The sequence below is a fragment of the Anopheles ziemanni genome, chromosome 2, assembly GCF_943734765.1.
Source record: "Anopheles ziemanni chromosome 2, idAnoZiCoDA_A2_x.2, whole genome shotgun sequence".
NCBI classification, from domain to species: Eukaryota; Metazoa; Arthropoda; class Insecta; order Diptera; family Culicidae; genus Anopheles; species Anopheles ziemanni.
Window position 1 is genome coordinate 40815981 of NC_080705.1, and position 19668 is coordinate 40835648.

At 44.1% G+C, this 19668-nt stretch overlaps 3 protein-coding genes and 2 non-coding genes across 5 annotated transcripts in view; 3 read left to right on the forward strand and 2 right to left on the reverse strand.

Moving 5' to 3' along the window:
- Nucleotides 1–1481: 1481 nt before the first annotated feature.
- Nucleotides 1482–2970, forward strand: LOC131294991 (short-chain specific acyl-CoA dehydrogenase, mitochondrial-like). The gene is made up of 2 exons (XM_058323049.1): nucleotides 1482–1639; nucleotides 1703–2970. The coding sequence occupies exons 1-2, from the start codon at nucleotides 1618–1620 to the stop codon at nucleotides 2893–2895; spliced, it is 1215 nt and encodes a 404-aa protein (XP_058179032.1). The 5' UTR covers nucleotides 1482–1617; the 3' UTR covers nucleotides 2896–2970.
- A 123-nt stretch (nucleotides 2971–3093) lies between these two features.
- Nucleotides 3094–3165, forward strand: Trnae-cuc (transfer RNA glutamic acid (anticodon CUC)). The gene has a single exon. It is a non-coding gene; the product is annotated as a tRNA-Glu (tRNA).
- A 107-nt stretch (nucleotides 3166–3272) lies between these two features.
- LOC131283120 (glycine--tRNA ligase) lies at nucleotides 3273–6180 on the reverse strand. The gene is made up of 4 exons (XM_058312694.1): nucleotides 5696–6180; nucleotides 3930–5616; nucleotides 3674–3861; nucleotides 3273–3583 (listed from the first exon to the last, which is right to left on the reverse strand). The coding sequence occupies exons 1-4, from the start codon at nucleotides 6050–6052 to the stop codon at nucleotides 3473–3475; spliced, it is 2343 nt and encodes a 780-aa protein (XP_058168677.1). The 5' UTR covers nucleotides 6053–6180; the 3' UTR covers nucleotides 3273–3472.
- Nucleotides 6181–17071: 10891 nt separating this feature from the next.
- Nucleotides 17072–17151, forward strand: Trnal-uag (transfer RNA leucine (anticodon UAG)). Its single transcript has one exon. It is a non-coding gene; the product is annotated as a tRNA-Leu (tRNA).
- Nucleotides 17152–19517: 2366 nt separating this feature from the next.
- The window catches only part of LOC131293584 (uncharacterized), a 66317-nt gene continuing 66166 nt past the window's right edge, over nucleotides 19518–19668 (reverse strand). The window contains exon 10 of the mRNA XM_058321662.1: nucleotides 19518–19612. Within this exon, the coding sequence (XP_058177645.1) occupies nucleotides 19518–19612 (95 nt within the window). The remainder of the gene's footprint in view (nucleotides 19613–19668) is intronic.

Below are 19668 nucleotides of genomic sequence, written 5' to 3' on the forward strand. Positions count from 1 at the left end.
GATTCTTCTTCTTCTTCTCTTTGGCGAAAATTTACTCCAGTACGGCTATTGAATCCAGTTTCCTGGGCCTTCGCAAGATAACCTGGAGACATAGACCTCTATTGGTTAAGAACCGGCTAACAAAGGCCATATATCCTGATTTTTTGTGGTTGTTCTGATTTTCTGTAGGCGTCACATTGTGTCTGCCACCATGCGGCCAGGAGCACTGCTAGCCAACCACGCTAGTGTGCAGTCAAACTATGGCTGTTCACCCGCCGTCACGAAAGGAATATTTCCTTCCGTTTGTCAGATCGCACGAAACTCGTGATCCGCTTGAGTATTCAAACAGCACGAGATGTGCGTCGGCTAGGATTTCTCTGACTTGAGCTCCAGCTCAGCGCCTCCACCATGCGGTCGAGATAACCTTACCGCGTGACCACATTAGGCGTACCATACCAAAAACTTGGTACGGTCGAGCTCCAGCGTACCATACCAAATGCAACCCAGCACTTCTGGGTTGGCTGACGATGGTGTGCTCGAAAGAGCTCGATGAAGTGCTCGACTTTTCATATTGGTAAGAACTTGTCGAGCAATTATCAGTTAATTTGTGAAGATCATCTCCAAAAAGTTATTTGATAGAAAATAATAGCGATACGATGTATTTGCTTAAAATTTTTCTACGCGCTCTGTTGGTCATAGTTCTCAATCCAACAACTATTTCGTTTTGAAAGAAGTTGTGCAGCATTCAATACGTTGATAAAAATATTCTCATGTTTTCTAAGTCGTGAAACAATGTGGTAAAACGAACCTTATTGTTTTTTTTTGCCTGTAATTACTATCGGTAACCGTAAACTGCTGGATTCAGTTTGAATACATAAGGTGAGCAGGACAAAGCATAGAGTTGGAGTGAGAGGTTTCGTGACTACACTTGCATCGCTTGATTCTGACAGAAAAATCGGTTTTTGACACTAGGTTCGTTCCAGTTTTTTGGTATGGTACGCCTAATGTAGTCACGCGGTTACTTTCCACTAACTGTTCCAGGAACACCCCGTACACGCTAACCATCCGCTCTGATGCGGCGCCGAACTGGAACTGATTTTAAAGATTCGAATCCCTGTAGGGATTAAGTTTCCCCATCACTACGACGGTGATATGTGACAGCTGTCAAAAAATCACTGTCATAGAGCTGCCAAGAAAGATTCCAGCAAGTTTACTAGAACAAAGTGGTTCTTCTGAAGCAAGTATTGCTTCGTTTTAGTAACCTTAACGTAACAAATAAAAAAAAAAGTGCAAACGTAAACAGCCAGCTTTCGCCGAAAGCAGTACAAAGTAGTTATTTTAACCAAGCAAGGAAAATTACATACTCACAGTGCTACCCACGGAAAATTAGAGAATTGGTACAGAAAGTTTGGCGGCCGGCCATGAAGTACTGATTTATGGACTAGTTTGCTGAAGGACTGCAAAACGCGCTAGCGCTTTGCGTAGCGACACAAACGTAGAATACCGAAATAGCGTAAATGATCAGATAATAATACAATTCATTACCGATTCAAATTAACATGCAAAGGTCATTCTACTAAATTCGTAACGTGCGTGGATTAATCCTAAACGATTGAACCTGAATCGAAGAGCTAAAGGATGTTGCGGAAAATTTGCGAACGTAAGTTATCGACAGAATTGTACAAATACAAGATAAGAAATTAAGATAACGTTTCTTTTTCAGTATCGTGCCGCCGTGCGATGTCGTCACGACAATTCAGCGTGTGTGAGTTATCACGGGACCATCGTGCTATCCAACAACTCTGCCGTCGATTCGCGGAAAACGAGCTCAAACCTGTCGCTAGTGAAATCGACCGCAGTGGCACGTTCCCCGAGGAACCGATTGCCAAGCTGGCCGATTTGGGGATGATGCGTGTGACCGTGAATCCACAGTATGGTGGATGCGGTCTGGATATGCTGTCGCTATCACTTGTCGTAGAAGAACTTTCACGGGGATGTGGAAGCACTGGGTCGATAGTTTCAATACACAACTGTCTCTACGCTAACCTGTTGGATCGGCTCGGCACGGATGAACAGAAAGGACGATTTTTTAACAAGTACAGCAAGAAAACGATCGGCGCCTTTGCCCTCAGTGAGGCGGACGCCGGCTCGGATGTTGCTGCTATGACAACGAGGGCAACGCAGGGCTCCGATGGATGTTGGATATTGAACGGTGCAAAGGCATGGGTTACGTCGGGTATTGAAGCCGTCGCCGGTATAGTATTTGCTACCGTTGATCCGTCGCTTAAATACAAAGGAATTACCGCATTTCTGGTTGATTTCGACGCTGACCAACTGCAAGGGCTGACTCGTGGCAAACCTGAAGACAAGCTTGGCATTCGAGGCACTTCCACCTGTGATCTTGTACTAGAAAATGTTCGCGTCCCGGAGACCAACGTCCTCGGTTCAGTGGGCGGCGGTATGCGCATTGCAATGGAGCAGCTTGATCGTGCCCGGATAGGAATAGCATCACAAGCTATCGGAATCGGTCAAGCGTCGTTGGAACAAGCCGTACAATACGCTAAACACCGTACCGCTTTCGGGGGAACTTTGATCGATCTTCCTGCCGTTCGCACAAGAATTGCCGATATGGCCACGCGAATCGAAACGGCCCGACTGTTGGTTCGAAAAGCGGCCGGAGAACTTGATCGTGGGCTGCGGGCAACAAAATCGTGCTCGATGGCCAAATGGGTGGCGGGCGAAGCGGCCACTGCAGCGGCACACGGGTGCCAGCAGATTCATGGTGGCATGGGGTACGTCAAGAGTTTACCTGCTGAGCGATTTTATCGTGATGCTCGCATTACAGAAATTTACGGTGGTGCAACCGACGTTCAAAAATCGATCGTTGCCGATCAGACGATCAAGGATCTTGAATGAGACATTAAGATGTATACAATTCCATTGTTGGTTATGGTGACGGTCTCAAAGACTAGATGGTATATTTTTGGAAATATATTTATGACTTATACAGTTCAACTGTATATATGAATAAAAAGAAAATATGAAAGGATGTAGCGTATTAGTTCAATAATATCATTAAGCTTAAATTACTATTTGAACACGTGATATGCAACATCCCATATTGTCTAGTGGTTAGGATATCCGGCTCTCACCCGGAAGGCCCGGGTTCGATTCCCGGTATGGGAAAACTTTTTTTTTATTTTTCACCAGCATTGATGTATCATTGTGGCGTTTTATGTGCAATTTACCTTATTTCTTTCATTTACGTATATTAAAAAATTTTGATTGCAGCATCACATAAGTTATTTTATTTTGTAACTGTCTTGAAAACATAAAAACTATAGTTTAGCACATGCACAAGCGGTGCATTTGCGTAGTGAAAAGGCAGCAAGTACAAGAAAATGCATTGAACAGGATAATCTTAAGTTAAGCACAAATCCGGAGCGGTACACTTTTACGTAAACTTCATTATCAATTCGTACGCTGCATGAGTTTACTTTGCAGATGCTTCCTGTTGCTCGAACTTCGGATACTTTTGCTCCACTTCCGCCCAACTGCTGCGACCAGTAGCTAGATCACGGATCGTGTTAGCGACTTCATCCAGCTGAAAGATAAATAAAAGAAAAGAAAAGAAAAGGATGATCAGTAAACCAACCCAAGGTGCAATGAGACGAAGAGGATTCTTTAAGCTTACCCCGATTCGGACTTGCTTCATAGTGTCACGCTCACGTAGTGTCACCGTGTGGGGTTCCTTGAGCGTATCGAAATCGATTGTAATGCCATATGGGATTGCAATCTCATCCGTGCGAGCATAACGCCGTCCGATGGAACCACTCGAGTCGTCCACCTTATGTGACACATCCACCGATGTAAGGGCCGATGCTGAAGGAAGCAAGAAAAATCAACAGCAATTAAATCAACTAGAGTCAAGCGAAGAATATTTTACTTACAAATTTTCTTCACGAACGGCGCAAATTCGGCATTGTTGCTCAGCGGAAGCACGGAACACTTGAGCGGTGCTACGACCGGCGGCAACGAGAAGTAGCTACGCTGCTCGTCTCCTTCACGCATTCGGAAGCTGTGCTCCAGCAGAGAATACATGATCCGACCGATGCCGAATGAAGGCTCAATCACGCTCGGTGTTATCTCCTCCACGTGCACAGTCTTCGAGGTTGTCTTCACCGAGATCAGATCATTCGTAAGCTTAACCTCGGGCCCACCGTCGCCCACGGTCAGCGTGTACTCTCCGCTCGCTTCGAGACTTTTCCCGATGTCGGAAACCTCCTCCAGGCTCAATCGCGCCAACGCCTCCGAAATACCCTTCGCTTCCTTCTTAAATGCCTTTCCGATGGCGGCCTTGTTCGGGACAACCTCCGTCACCTCAATCGTTTTCGGCGCAGGCAGTTTCTTCTCCGCCACCAGTCGCACACCGGTCGCCTTCGTGTGCTGCGTCAGATCGTACGCCGAACGGTCGGCACAGCCAACACATTCGATCCATCCATAGCTGGTGAGGCATTCGGCGTCCCAGCAGTCACATGCATAGTGCGCCATCTCGTTGCCCATATGCTGACGGAAACGTAGCCGCTCGGGCAGGATGCCGATGCGATGCAGGAACATCTGGATGCGAGCCATAAAGTAACCGAGCGTTTCGTTCGCCACCAGTCCGCTGGCCACGGCATCGCCAATGCGAATCTGCTGGGCGCTCTTGCCATCCATCTGGTTGCAGGCGGAATAGAGAGTCATGACTGTGTCCGCTACGTTCTCGAACTTTGGATGATCCTTCGCAAGCGGGTCACAGAAGTGCTCAATTTCGCACATCGTAAACTCGCGCACTCGAATCAGCCCGGAACGGGGGGAAATTTCGTTCCGGAAGCTGTTGCCAATCTGGGCGGCGGCAAACGGCAGTCGACCCTGGTTGAATTCGAGAAGACGTTTGAAGTTCACGAAAATTCCCTGTGCCGTTTCGGGGCGCAGGAAACCTTTCACCAAGCCGGTCGGTCCGATTTGGGTGCCAAACATCAGGTTAAACTCAATCGGCTCCGTCAGCTCGTTTCCGGTGATTGGCGACTTCATGGCGTACTTGCGCAGGATTGCGGCCATCTCGTCCTTTGTCATGCCGTCTAGCTTGATCACGATGTCCGCACATTCGTCCTTCAGCTCCGGTGTCGCGTCCTTCGCCGCGGCCAGCTTCTCCAGATGGTTCTTGATCAGATGGTCTAACCGGAAGCACTCGCCATTCTTAACGTCCTTGGTCATGAGATCGGCGAAGCGGTCCACGTGTCCGGACGCCTTCAGAACCGGTTCGGGCGTGAGGATCGAGCAGTCCACCTCGAGCATTTGTTCCTCGAGCACGAAAAACTGCCGCCAGGTGTTGATCATGTTCGACTTGAGCGCGCATCCCATCGGCCCGAAATCGTACTGGCCGGTGATGCCACCGTAGATTGCAAAGCTTTGATCGTAGAAGAAACGACGCTTCAGAAGGTCTTCCATCCGTGCCCGGTCGAAGCTGGCAACCTGCGGTGCGAGACTCAGCTCTCGATCTTCCAGGATCTTCTTACGTGCCTTCAGTTCATTGACCGCTTTCTTCACATCAATTTCCGGTGCCCCCTCACTTTTCAGCTTCCGCACCAGATCGCCCTGGTATGGGAGAAATCAACAGAAAAACCATGTATTCTTGAAATGATGACAATGAAAATTACACATGCCATCGACCAACCTGTTCCTTAACAGATTCCCGCAGCGGGGCAAGTTCCGCCTCAATCTTTGGATCGGTCATGTTCTCTAGCAATTGAAGGCGTAACTTCACGTCACGGTGCTTTTTATTTGATCCCCAATTGAACGGTTTGCGCGGTTGTTCGCTTAGACTCGCGGCGTTGCTGGTCCCGTATCGTCGTTTCTGCTCGAACTGATTTTTTCCACTCGGATGATGAAATGCGGACAAACCTTGCACACGTACACTGCCAACGAGTCGAGCGTTGAAAACGGGTTTTCCGGTGTATCCGAGGGTTAGGAGTGCTGGTGCGGGTCTAGAGAATACTAGTCTACTGAGGGAGTAAAAAATCTGTGTGGACATTTACGAAAACATCCGCCACAGTATGTTGGAACTACCGTCACCAACAATTCGGCTTGGACTCAAACCGGCTTGTAGAATTATGTCCGATTTTTGCGAAAACGAAATAGACGAAACTCGCCGGCGCAGTTGTTTACTTCCACATCTGCAATAGAAACGTGATAGACTGACAGCTAGTGTTGGCAGAATCGGGATTCGGATGATTCAAAGATTCGTTCCCTAGACGGATTCTAAAGACTCGAATCCCATTTGACAGATTCTAAAGACTCGAATTCCATCTGACAGATTCTACAGATTTGATTAGATTAGGATTGGAATCAGATTTGTTTGTTTTATGATTTGATGTGTAAAAGCTCTTTATTACTAATTAGACGCTTAAACAATAAACATATTAAAATAGAACCCGTTTACGCTACACACGTCCGAATGCACCGGAGGTCAGGTAGGAAGAGAACGAGGCCAATGCTTCGGACCCGTCAGATACGGTGATCCTTTTGTGAACCCGATCGTGGCATCACCCGAAGGTGGAAATCATCTACGGAGAGCCTGGGTTCACGCTGCATCTTGCTGGCGTATAACAGTTTGGGACTTGATTTGATTAGATTCTGACTTGATCCTAAATTGTTTGAATCGACTCACAATGATTTGAGTCGAATTAGTAACAAAACGAGTCGATCTAGAGACAATTGTCAAATCTCTCTTTCGAAGGATCCGGATCTCAGAATGGATTTGAATCGAAAGATTTGAATCCCTATAGGAACTCAGTTTCCCCATCACTACTGACAGCAAATTTTTCTGAAAGACCGAAACATAAGGTAGTACAACCCTCACAACCATAGGTCATATTTTGAAATATTTGGTGAAATAGTTAATTTCTTAGCAACTTTTAAGTTTCATGGCTAATAAGAACAAAAGTGGTAAAAGAGTAAATGAGGCCCCGGGCTAGATTCTCCTCTTCCTACTGGTTCACATTTAGCGCCTGAAGCTATGCAAAGCGCGACACATGCATTCGTTTCGAATTTTTGAACGCTAACGGTTCGCTTTAAAGACCATAACGGTTTAAACTAATCACGCAGTGGGGGTTGAATGCGGGTTAATATACTTTTTCATGTTAAGTTACTAGTAAGTAAACTATACCATTCATGATGGACAGCATGAAACAATGAGTTTAGCCGAAGAAATGATTTGGAAACGGCGGCGCGCCCGCAGCGAGCGAAGCGAGCGGACTGCGCTAGGTCTACCGAAAAAGAGAGTTTGTTATAGTTTTGAGAAATAAGGGGGGCCCATGGGCCCCCCTCATACCGCACCCCTAGGTTGATTGCGTAGCCGAAATTAACGGTACACACTACGGTTCAAATACTCGTAGGTTGAGTTTAACGAATTAATGTATCACCAATTGCATACATTCAGTTTAAACGTCCACAAGAGGTGTAGCTACGATCGAAAACATGGCGGCCGGGGCCTCATTTACTCTTTTACCACAAAAGTCTCCTCAAATGAACTGGCTTTTGAAGACAAAAACGACCAACATTCTTCCTAAATCTTCGTTTTGGAACCAGTTTTTTTTCAGTAAGGTATAGAAACGTTGGTTGGTATTTTCAGCTTAAATAACAAATTTGTTCATAACTTTATGATCACAGAACCGATTTGTTCATGCGACCCCTCAAATTTAAAGTCTTTACAAGGCACACAAGTTTATCCAACAAAAACATTTTCGTCTTTCATAGCTCATGAGAAAATTAATTGTGTGGAAAAGATACAGCACTCATTCATTATCACCAAGATTAGTTGAACAAGCCACAAATATCTTGAGGTAATTTGAAATGGTGGTTGAAATAGACAAATAATCTTTTTCTTCGTACTTCTTAATTTTGAGAAAATCAACTGTAGGAGCAACAGATACAAACATTGGTAGATATTGGTAACCGTAGCTTAAAATTGTCAAAAAGTAATGCTAGCATTTATGGAGGCTCACACTCCGTATGTGGGGCTTGAACATTAACAACAAAATGTGTCTCGTATTCAGTTATCCTCTATAGTATGCTAAACTATGCTGTTAGTATAGATCTTTCAACATTGCCTGACGGGTTTGCGGTTCGCTGTTAGCTATAGTTAATCCAATCAAAACGATACTACGATCACCGTCCGGGGTAACGCGCTGACGACAAGAAATAGTGTAAAGACTGTGGCTTTATAGCAATAGTGAGTTGTACAATTTCGTAAATACTTTTTGAGGCGATCAGATCACTTGTAACGGAAAGCTAGTTGATAGTTTGATTGACTTTTATCAATTACACAGACATTATTTTGCACTATAATATGCGAAGTAACATAATTAAATCAAATCGATTAGCTTTTGGTACCTATAACCTTCAAGTTTGTTATGCAACTTTCATTACCTTAGATGTTTGAAGTTCTATAGTATCCGTTCAAAAATTATAAAAATGTATAACACTTTCGATTATCCACTATCGTATTTTCCTCCAATTTTTTTGACTTATGCTAATAAAGTGGCTCGGTTATGAGGAAAATAATTAACAGACAATTTCAGTTTACCGATTGTTCACACAATTCCCTAAAAACCCGAATAAAATTGATGTATCGTTTACATACTCACAAAAGGATAAGCACATGCCGCTTAAGTTAAAAAAGCTCGTATTCAACGTTGCGTGAGCAGAATCAAATTTATACACGGATATAAACAACGACTGGTAAAACAGGAAGCTCAGCATCTTGAGGTGATTGATCGATCGCAACATGACCTACGAGCCCTGAGCAAAACCGCACCGTTGACAATCGTAAAATATCGGCCATAACCTCGCCCAACCTCCGCACGGTTGACACAAACAATATTCCAAAAATACAAACAACACAATCCCTGCGACGAGGCAGCACAGTAAACAAAAAATAACGTTGAAATAATTTACAAACATTTGTCAGCAGCAATCCACCAAGCCGGGGCTGACAGCAGTAGTAGGTATTTAGCAGAATTCCAATAGTCGATCAGCTCGACCGGCAAGATGCTTTCCGTTTTGGAATTGGTTTGGCTTGGCTGCTGGTTTTATGTTTTTCAAAATATGTAGACAATCTCAATGGGGTTCCGCACTACAATTTCTCCTGCACACTTCTGAAACGGTCCATTTGGTCAGCCATGGCTGGTACGAGTGCTGAGTGTGGGAATAATAATAATTACATATTTTTGTACAACTTTGCTCAACGATAGTAAACAAGCTCAGGTACAGCACTATTTTGTAAGCAAGTACATGTGGAATATGTACGGATAGGTTTGAATTGTATCAAGTTTGCGATGTATTACAAACAAACGTATGGTATTTTTCAAACAGTATAACTTTTTTATGGACTGTGAGATGTTTAAGAAACAAATGGTTTATTTTGCAAGCGCCAAACCGATGTACATTAAATCTTGGTCACAGAATCGAATAGAATGTATGGCTACATTCTGGTGACCAATTGATTTCCCTTTAGTTTGTTTTATTACATAACAAAAATTTAACGGAAATTTGCATTAGGAAAGATCTTATCACCTGCCGAAAATGTGTTCTAAGATTTGCGCAAAACACGTGAGTTGCAACCGGAAGTCGGCGTACATTCCAATTCCGTTATTGACGGAGCATCGTCCTGAAGCATAATCTAGCAACGCACGACAACGCCGTGCGCCAACAGTAATGTACATCGAACGAATTTGGTAAACATGCCGAAAAAGTTTACCAAACAAAATCGAGAATATTTATAAACAAGCACATTTCGGCGGACCACCGTATCAGTCGCCGAACGCACTGTGTGTAGCGGCCATCCGATGCGCCGTCGAGGTGATGACGAGGCCGCTTAGACAAACATAATTTAGCCGACGTGGAGTGGCCGATGACAGTTTAGGTAAAATATTTTTATTTCCGCCAGCACGTGTTCGGGCGCAATGAGGCGCTCAACAAACTAATGTTGGACTTGCTAACGGGATCAATTTTAAGGAGTGGAACAAGTTTTCGGTAGTTCTTCGAGAGTAAAACTTGAATGTTTGACAGTTTAACGTACGAGTAAGTGCAGGAAATTGAACCTTTGACCATCCTATGGTTTTATAAGTGTATACATCCTTTTTTTAGTTGGAAGCACAAACTTCTTGCACCGTAATTGTAAAATCCCTTGTTTAAATTTTGATAAATTTGCAACATGTTTAGGTACATCGACAGGATTATCGAAATTTATAGGTAATTTTTTGTAATAAATTGAGAACACTCCAAGATGACAACTTGTATAATAACCTGTTGCTAACCCGTCAGCCACTGTGTTGTAGGATTTTGGTTCGATTCTGTTTAGCATGTCTTGCTGGGTCCGTCTGGGGGACTTCCGCCAGTAAGACAACGGTTTGGTAATGGAAAAAATCTATCAAACAACCTGTCCTTCCCCACCGGATGGGGTACAATTCCAACACCACGCATGTTTTTCCGAGAATGTGCGAAGCTAGATTAAGTTGTTTGTTGTGGTGCTACAGCTTTGCTTATGGCAGGAATTTTTCCGGATTTCCCAACGCGCCTGGTTTACAGTACTTTTAACAGAGAGATATTACATGACGGATAGGTTGTTTTTCTCATGTCAAAAAATATAATGTAGCACGAGATGAAATAAAGCATAAAAATTTCATGATAAAACGACAACATTTCTCGAGGAAAATATAAGGTAAAGGAACCTCTATAATGGGATTCTATTAGTAGAGAACAAAAATGATATTTATTGTATTCACGCGAGAGGACACATTACCGAATGGTAACATGGGGAACAGTTTACTCGGAAATTTTGCAATCGCACGATCCAAACCGTTACCATCTTCAAACCAAAGAGTTTATAAACATATCCGCTTTTTTATAATTTATATCGAGTCAGTGGTGCGTGCGAACCAGGGACCGCTAGGGATTATTTGGAAGCCCCATTTGGAGCGAGATCTGGTCATTATTTATCGTCAAGCATTTTCACGCTATTTTTTTTTTTTTTTTGGACGAGGGTTCACATTGGCCTTGGCCCCGAGGGACCATGACCAACATTACTCCCTCCTCTGAGCCTTTCACCTTCCGTCACGCTGTGCACCTACACGGTAGAAGCGATGACGGAAGAGGCATCTGTCCCTAGGTTAAAATCTCAGTTTACGGACGCTGTGGCACGCAACTAACTCCTGAAGGGTGAAAGCGCGTGTCGCCAAAGGTCTAACAGGTACTACCCTGACTACCAGGGGCTATTTCCCAAGCCTAAGGAGACGGACTCGGCGCAATGCAACTTAAGCGGCTCAGAAGATCGATCCGACAGCTGACTTACATGACACCACTACCTCCTAAAAACCCGTAAATGGGACTTGCACTAAGGTTCAAATATCATGCGGATGCGTCAGCCCGCAAAACTAGGCTCCTGCCTCGTCTACGTGCTGGGTCTCCGATATCTGACACTTCTTGATGTTACTCATGCTGGCCCGCAAAACCAAGCTCCTGCTCAGTCTACGTGCCGTCCCCTGTGGCCTGTTTGGTATGTACAAGGCCCTGAACTCGACTGGTGTCCTAGAGGTTGTTCAGCGATGGTTCGGTACCGCGATTGGCGGGTATCAGGCGTAACCCCCGGTGCATCCCTCCCCAAAGCATCACAAACCTTAAGTATCCGGTCTTGTTCCCTTCACCCTGGGGTCGTCCAACGTCTGACTTGACTTAGTCATGGAAGACTTGGTTGCCTTGACCGGGTATCCTCGGCGCCCTACGTCAGCCAATCCTTTGTCGCGTCATTGTCGGACTTGCCCTCATCCACTTGGCCTGGCCGATGTTGTGCCAGGCCCTTGACAGTTCAGGTTTCTGGATTGACTTGATCATTATCGCATAGTTATCACCGGCCGAGCTTTACCGATGGATCCCTTACCGACAAATCCCAAGTCGCCCCATAGCCTGTCCTGCCCTCACTCGTTCTGCACCCGCTGGTGCTTCCTTTGGCCTGGCTGGTCTTGTGCCAGGCCCTTGACAGGCCGGTTTCCGGTTTGACGAGCCAATTGTCGCATAGGTACCACCTTGGTGCCAACGCTCACCGGTGCATCCCTTATCGACGTATGGCAAGTCGCCCCATAGACCTTTCCGTCACCTTCCTACTGTGCGCTTTCGCGCCTGCACTAATGTGCCCGCCTGTGCCACGAGCGTCGTCCGTTCTGCTGCTGGTCATGACTTTCGATGGTTGGCGGGTCCATCCTACTCGCCCGCCAGCAACCCCAGGAGAAGCACCACCAACTCCTTCGTGTCCGAACGTCCACTCGCGGCCTGCGCATCGGTCTCAGTCCTGCGCCCCGGGAGGCGACAGAGCACATCTGGACTTCGACCTTTGCGACTTTTCGTGAAACTTCCAGGAGAGTGAATCCCTTCCGTAACACTCCCTACGTCTTCGCGGTCCTGTCCGCTGACATAGGGTCCATCCTAACCTCCCTCACTCGGAGAGGCTAATCAGACCAGAGGGCTAGGTATCTAAAACCAGGATAAAAGACACCTTACAAGGCCCGTTCCGTCTGCGGCACACTACCATAACCCCGGCCCAACGGGGTCATCACCCTGATAGTGCACGGGAGGGCGGATATCCCTCCCACCCAGATCTCTGTTCGTCACCCCTGTCTCCAGGGGGTCCAGTGGCGCCACGAAGAGGCCAGTATTCCAGGCGTTCACGCCGTCACACCGTTTGACCGGAGTGACCCCACATTGACTGCGAGCCCAATTTTCACGCTATTAAAAGGCTTTTATGTAAACTCGAAGAGTTTATACATTTTCTGTGACTGTCTCTTATGATAAGTATTTGAAAGGCTTAAATTTTTTTATAGCTCTAAAATTTATCGTAGATTTTCATCGTTCAAAGTTTTCTTATGTTCAGTTACTATAGTTTGAACTTATAAATTATTTCAACAACTTAATTTTTCTTATAGTAAATTAACTGATAGTAGGAAACTATTGGTAAGTAATCAACATTAAATAAAAAAAAGTATAACCCATCCCGCTAGTGGCACGTGCACTGATAGCGATGATAGTGTTCGCTTTAACTGCACTTACGCTATTCGCCTTTTTTCTCTCCTTGGCTGGACTCCGTCACTGATAACAACGGCAATTCATATCAGATCCGTACGATTATTCTGGGCCTTATACCATCAACTCTATCAGCTTCGGTGCTTGTAATTAATGGGTTGTTATTTTGCATTTGCCTCGACGGTCGGCGAGGAAAAAAATGAATTAGAAAAACGTAGGGAGGGTCCCTTTTTCTTCCCTTCGATGCATGTTTTGATGCACACCGGACCCTGCAACCGATCGCATTGCGATTCTGAGACGTGTTTTGCAAAACACCGCCCGATCCGGAGCCGGAGATAGTTGGCCGGGAAACGGAGAAACCTGCGTTCGCCCTCCGGCGATGCATCACACGGTTCAAGGAACACATCGCTTGGGTGTTCTCCCCTTTTCCCTGCGCTGGGTTGGGTTGGCTGATTTGCTGCAGCCAACGAAGCCTTGTGCCTGTCGTTGACTGATTTGTTTGCGGATCGAATGCCACGAGACGCTTTTCCGGTATCCTCTGCGCACTGTCGTCAGCAGTCCTGTTCGGGTGATTCGAATTGCGATTGAGTATAGCGTTTCATACCGGATATTTTATTCTTACCAAGTAGTTTTAATTTATGAAAATAGCGTCAGGTTTATTATTTGGTTGTTGGTTTATCTGACTTGTGGGTTAGAAAATCAACGGGTTCTTCTGTTGTTACAAGTTAAAGTAATTTTGTTTACGCCTTAAATTTTCACACGATCAGGTTTTGGCTCTTAGTACTCCTTATAAGTTTAACACGTTGACTGCCATGGCTATCATTTTTGATAGCCAGTGATGTTTCCTGGGGGGCCATGGCTATCATTTTTGATAGCCACCCACCATGATTTTTGAAGTGCTATATCTTTGAAATGACAACTCTTACCTACAAATCCTTTGGTAGTTACATAGTTTCATCTCTTGTCTAGCTTAATTTGTGGTTGGTTTTAAAATAACTGTGGTATGAAAAAAGTTACAAGCTGTTTTAGTGGAAGGTTTTTGTTTATGGCGCTATATATTTAATAATAACGCCAATAGAAATAAACAATAAGGTGTTAAAGGCAAAACACTAGAAAAATATCAATTGCCCAGCTGTGTGTGTGCACTTCGAGCACCTGTGCACTTCCCAGCAGGCCATGGCTATCAAAAATGATAGCCAGCGATATTGTATGAAGAAAAAGTTTGGCATGCAGGTAAGCACGACCAAAATAAGCGTGGCAGTCAACGTGTTAAAAGAAAAACGTTACGTAAACTTTCGAAATAGCTGATACAAAAAAGTTTTTTTCTCAAGACTTTTCCAATCATTGGGAATGATACAGATAGCCGATGATAATTTTCCGATATATTTTTTAATCAATTTCTATGTCACAAGTAGCATTGAAATAAAAAGTTGGGGGTTTGCAAACGTTTGTAGTTTTAAAGAGAACAACAACATTGAACTATCCCCTTCGGCACGAACGAGATTCTATTCAGATTGTTGCTAAGCTAAATTGTATTAATTAATGATGAACTTCCATTACAGAGGTAGGAAAAAATACAACACACATCTTCGTAATACTCAGTTTAAAACTTTTATACTTTGTCCACTAGACGTATTTTGACCCGAGTGTTTCCCAATTAATTCCTACATTTTGCTAAATTGTTAGTATTTCAATAAATGATGAACAACACATTCTTTAAAAAACGTATCATGTTTAATAAGTAATCGCTGAATAAGTTCGTTTTTTTCAGGAAAACTTGTTACTTTCTGTATCAGGGCAGAGCTCTTTTTTGTCAAATAATAAATGATTGAAAAACTTTCTTATTCAAAATTAAGCTCGTGGTACGTAAAGAAATGCATGATGCAATTCACAAGCAATCGATTTCATCTACACAACTTCCACCGAATCACATCGATCAATCGCAGGCTTGCATGATGGCTTGCACTAATGGAACCAGTTAATGGCTAATCTATCGCTTATCAGCCTGCTCGAGTTGGTAGCGAGCTTTACCATCATCCCGTGTCATCAGAGTTAACAAAACGGTTCGGCATAATCGACATGACGCATATCTTCTTTCACGGGCAACGGCCAAACGGCAAAACTAGCCGCTGCGATTCGGCTTGCGTCCGATGTCCTTAATCCGATGTAGCGAAGGTCTCTAGTAAAAAGGTTATCAAAGATCTAACAATCTACTTTGCGTTATAACCTTCGATCGTTTCAGTGCGCCATCAGTCCGTATCGTCCATTTTGAGGCGGGCCTCGCTCGGTCAAGATCACGTTGTTTCCATTTGCTTGAGCACGATTATGATGAGAGTATTAATGTAATAAGCCAGAATATTCATTCTGTACGATCAGAAACTAGATAATACTAATTCTTGTTTTTTATTATTGATTGACTTAGTTTCTGGTTAAGTCTACTTTGTAGAAAAATTATTTTCAACCGATACATAAATTCTTTCGCAGAACTACTGCCAAATTTTTTATTACTTTTTTTCCTCAAATTTTGAAATACAAATTTCAAAAATACGTCCAAGCCATTTTTCTACTGAAATAGAGCCACTCATTTTTCTCAAAAGGAGTTTTGGAGCTGAACGATTAATAGAAACATCATAAGAATATATACGACGAGGGAAATCCACAAAACCACTGAGAGGATCACGTTCCTCGGGCCACTGAAAACTCATTCTTGCATTGCATTTTTCCCGTTTTTCGATTGCAATGATGGAAAAATCCCACCAGACTACCCTTTCGTTACGGAACGATCGGTTAAGGGCTCGGAACAGGAGACGGAAATAAATTACATGCATTTATGAAAACACGTGTTCCCGCGCGTTAAACGCTGTCGTCACTTGCGCCGTCGCTCGGTGTGAAAATGGTCGAAACTTAAAAATTTGCTCCGAAATACTTTTCCCACCTTTCCATACACACTCACTCATAGACAGACACAGGCAAGTTTTCTTTTCATCCGACCGAAGGACTCGTTCATCGTACATCATCCGAGGGACTTTCGTTGCTTCATCCGTTTCATCCGCGACATCTTTGGTGCGAGGCGATCGAAGGTTCTCCCGCTCGAGACAATTGGGAAATGCATTTTCAAGGGGTTCCCCGTAAGCAATATTTCATTTTCAGAAGGCCACCGTCGCAGCGTGGCAAGACAAATACAGCGCACCAGCCGTTGGATTTGAATCCGGAAAATGGCCACGGTGTGCTTGAGATTCTACAGCGGTCTCGCCATGCGTGGCGGGAAATGCACCGAACATACAGAAAGCAAAAGGCCTGAAAGCGGAAAAGCTAATTTGTTTGTTTGGTTTCTCCGCCTGCGAGTGTAAAAATACCAAACAACTTAAATATTATTAAATGTTTGTCACTTTGCCATCAATCATACGAGTGTTAGTTCAGTAGCGGAGGGAAATTCTCTCGCACTTCACATTCAATTTGTGGCCGGGGTTGGAGGAAAACTCGCTTAACAGCTCGAAATGCATTCGCTGTGCTTTTGTGCTGCGGATGAGGATGGAAACGATACTGACACGATTATTACGAGAGATCAACGGTGAGGCCCGTTGGATAAGCCGCTGTTAGTTAGTTTTTCAAACAAAACTGACATTTTCATGAGCTTGACTAATGGGAGACGTGCGTGCGCTTAAGACACTCGATAGTTCTGCTTCGTAAAATCTGCTTTTGAACGAACTATGATGAGGATTAATTATGACTGTTATATTTTTTACCGTTCACCGCCCGGTATGGAAATTCTGAGTACAATTTTTAATTGGGGGGGAAATTAAGGGCATAATCTCCATAATCATGAAGCACAAGTGGACATTTTTTAGCGTGAAATTATGTTCAAGCTGATGCGTAAACATATCAACTCATCAATCCAGTGTGATTCTGCACATTATCACTCTACTATACGAGCTACTCATAAAATCTGTACACCTATAAACACTGCGCTGCTCCGGAAGGCAGCGTGGCCGAGCGGTCTAAGGCGCTGGTTTTAGGCACCAGTCAGAAATGGCGTGGGTTCGAATCCCACCGCTGTCAAAGACGTTTTTTGCTGCAAATGTTGTTAAAAGTAGTAGTATTCTACATGTTAATTTCTAGTCAGTTTTTTTATGCATGTTTACCCGTTGTCAACACTTTAAATTTTATATTAAATACTCTATTCCTTAAAAAGTTCATTAATACCATTTTTGAATGTTTCTCTCTTCAACTACAAAAATTTCTACAACAATAACAATTGTATATTTCTATTTTTGGAAATAACATAGTACGCCTGACAAATAATTACGTAAACTAAAGTTTACGACAGTTTACATAAAATAAATAAAAAAAAGATATCAATGATACAAGGGTTCCTCCATTACAATGGTCCAAGTGAACAATGCGAATTTTAGGAAAAATTGGTACCGAATTTTACGTTTACAAGACAATTTATTCTTAAAACCGGAATCGATTCATTTGAGATTCGTTCTGTAATGATAATCCAATCTAACGGTATTACTTTGTTGGATTAAAATACCGTTTGGAAAGAAAGAAAAACGAACAAAACGTTAGGCTACCATTGTGAATGCATGCATCGTTATGGTATTGAAAAAGAATTCCTGAAATAATATGCAACTTATTACCCATAGAATTTGATAAATTAGGCCGGTCATGAAGAATAATTACCACAACCCGTCCGATTGCATTACGAAAATAAAGCATCGAAGCGTCGGAAACTGGATGATCGTGGACGTCGTCGGTCGGAAACGTCTTCATCGCCGATCCGCACCAACGCCGGTCAGCCCAAATCCACGGAGATGAAATCGGATCCCCAGTAGCAACTCGTTCGCTACATAAATCATGACTTAAGCATGTTCTGTACGCCGTACCCGAACCGGCAGCACAGCATCTTTTCCTGCCGCTGTGCCCGCTTCCAGGGCCTGCTCATTTGTCGGTGTCCGATTGCTTCCTCCGGCAGACAGAGGACTACTAGTCTTCAAGAACTCATAATGTGCTGTATGGACCTCTTTGCTTGGATTCCCGCTTTCCCCAGAGGTTCGCGGGACGAACACGATCGATTAGGTTTTGGTCGGTCGAGAAGAATGCATTCGGTGTGCCAGCGGGCCGTGGGATGGCGGGATTGGTGGCGCGGTGTCAATTGGCACACCCTTCACTCTATCCTACTCCCGGGCCTGCCATCGGCCCTACCTACACCCAGCAACGGTTGCGTCCGAAATGCGCTCGCAGTCACGATCAAAAGCGCTTAAAGTGCAATTTTTCATCTCTTCAACCAAAAACCGCTCCTTCTTCGGCGAGTTCCGCCGCTAGTTGCGTAAATTACGCTTACGTTTGCTCCTTGAACGCCATCCAAGCCCAAGTGCCCTCCCCCGGACGACGCGACGCGGCAAGAAAGGGGTTGGAAATTATGGCAAAATTTGCCGACGACAGCCGGACGACAGTTTTACGATTAATAATCATTTCTTCGGAAATTAATCGCCCGCGAGACGCGCTGAGCTGCTGCACGGACTCGAGATGATCTACGAAGGTGTAAGAGGTCGCTTATTGATGAGTGCAGCTGAGTTCTTGGGATAGGATTGTAGGGCGCGCGCAGAAGGAAAAACGAATGGCAGCAAAGCAAACTCCCTCGTGTGGGGTGAAATAAAGAATGGCTGTGATTGTGCACTTATTTATTTAAATATTCTTTATTTTACATCTTTTTTCTCCCGCTCAAAGCTGCGTCTGTACAAACATGTTTGTTTCATCGACCTTAAGGTGCTAAGAGTTTACGACTGTGCCTCGTTTGCACATTCTAACTTACTCAATTTGGACGGAAAATATAAGTTTTCCTCTTTACGTATGTTCCGGAACTATGTCATCCCTGCAATATTCGGTTTGAAATCCTACCCACGTTCTACGAGAAAAAATGCGGAAGCGGACATGTACTTTTCCAATCATCTTTCATCTACTATATGTCATTTACGTTTGTGTATGTGTTATTCAAAATATGATATGCTGCCCCATTGCTGACATTAATAAATAAAATTATTCACTTAAAATGTTTATTTTAACTATCTCCTACACGTCTTCAATATTTTTGTTAAGACGCTGCCATTTGAACCGACCAAAAATGAAGCTCAAGTTGTCTTTCAACCATTTCTTTTGCTTGTTACTTTAACTTACTTTCATCAACTAAATAAACAAACTCCCTTATTTTCATACGCGGATTCAAACGGAGTTTGAATGTGGCATATCAGAGAAACAATCTGTTATCACGAATCAGAACTCGCTCAGCCTCGATCAGTTTGGTCTATGAAGCAGGAAGACCAGTCCAGGGACTCCTCCAACAGCAGTTGCCGACGGTAGGCGGACAGTTGCCAGAGGCTGTGCACCAAACTGCAGGACGGTAGGTCGGGGTCCACTAGCTGTTATGGTTGGGGCAGGTAGCTCTTCTGGAAGGTGTTCTGCTGCGACGAGGTGACGCTCATCTGGTTGGAAGACTCTTCCTTTACCGGCAGGGGTACTGCTGGGAAGGAAAGTGAAAGTGGCCAGAACAAGTTTGAATGTAGTTAGTCGTTA

Bases quoted from the DNA above. Each gene is read 5' to 3' on its own strand.
- LOC131294991 (XM_058323049.1), top strand. From the start codon at position 1,618: ATGTTGCGGAAAATTTGCGAAC. The intron at 1,640-1,702 runs GTAAGTTATCGA...TTTCTTTTTCAG, and splicing joins GTTGCGGAAAATTTGCGAAC to TATCGTGCCGCCGTGCGATG.
- LOC131283120 (XM_058312694.1), bottom strand. From the start codon at position 6,052: ATGTCCACACAGATTTTTTACTCCCTCAGTAGACTAGTATTCTCTAGA. The intron at 5,617-5,695 runs GTTGGTCGATGG...CTCCCATACCAG, and splicing joins GGGAATCTGTTAAGGAACAG to GGCGATCTGGTGCGGAAGCT. The intron at 3,862-3,929 runs GTAAGTAAAATA...TGCTTCCTTCAG, and splicing joins GCCGTTCGTGAAGAAAATTT to CATCGGCCCTTACATCGGTG.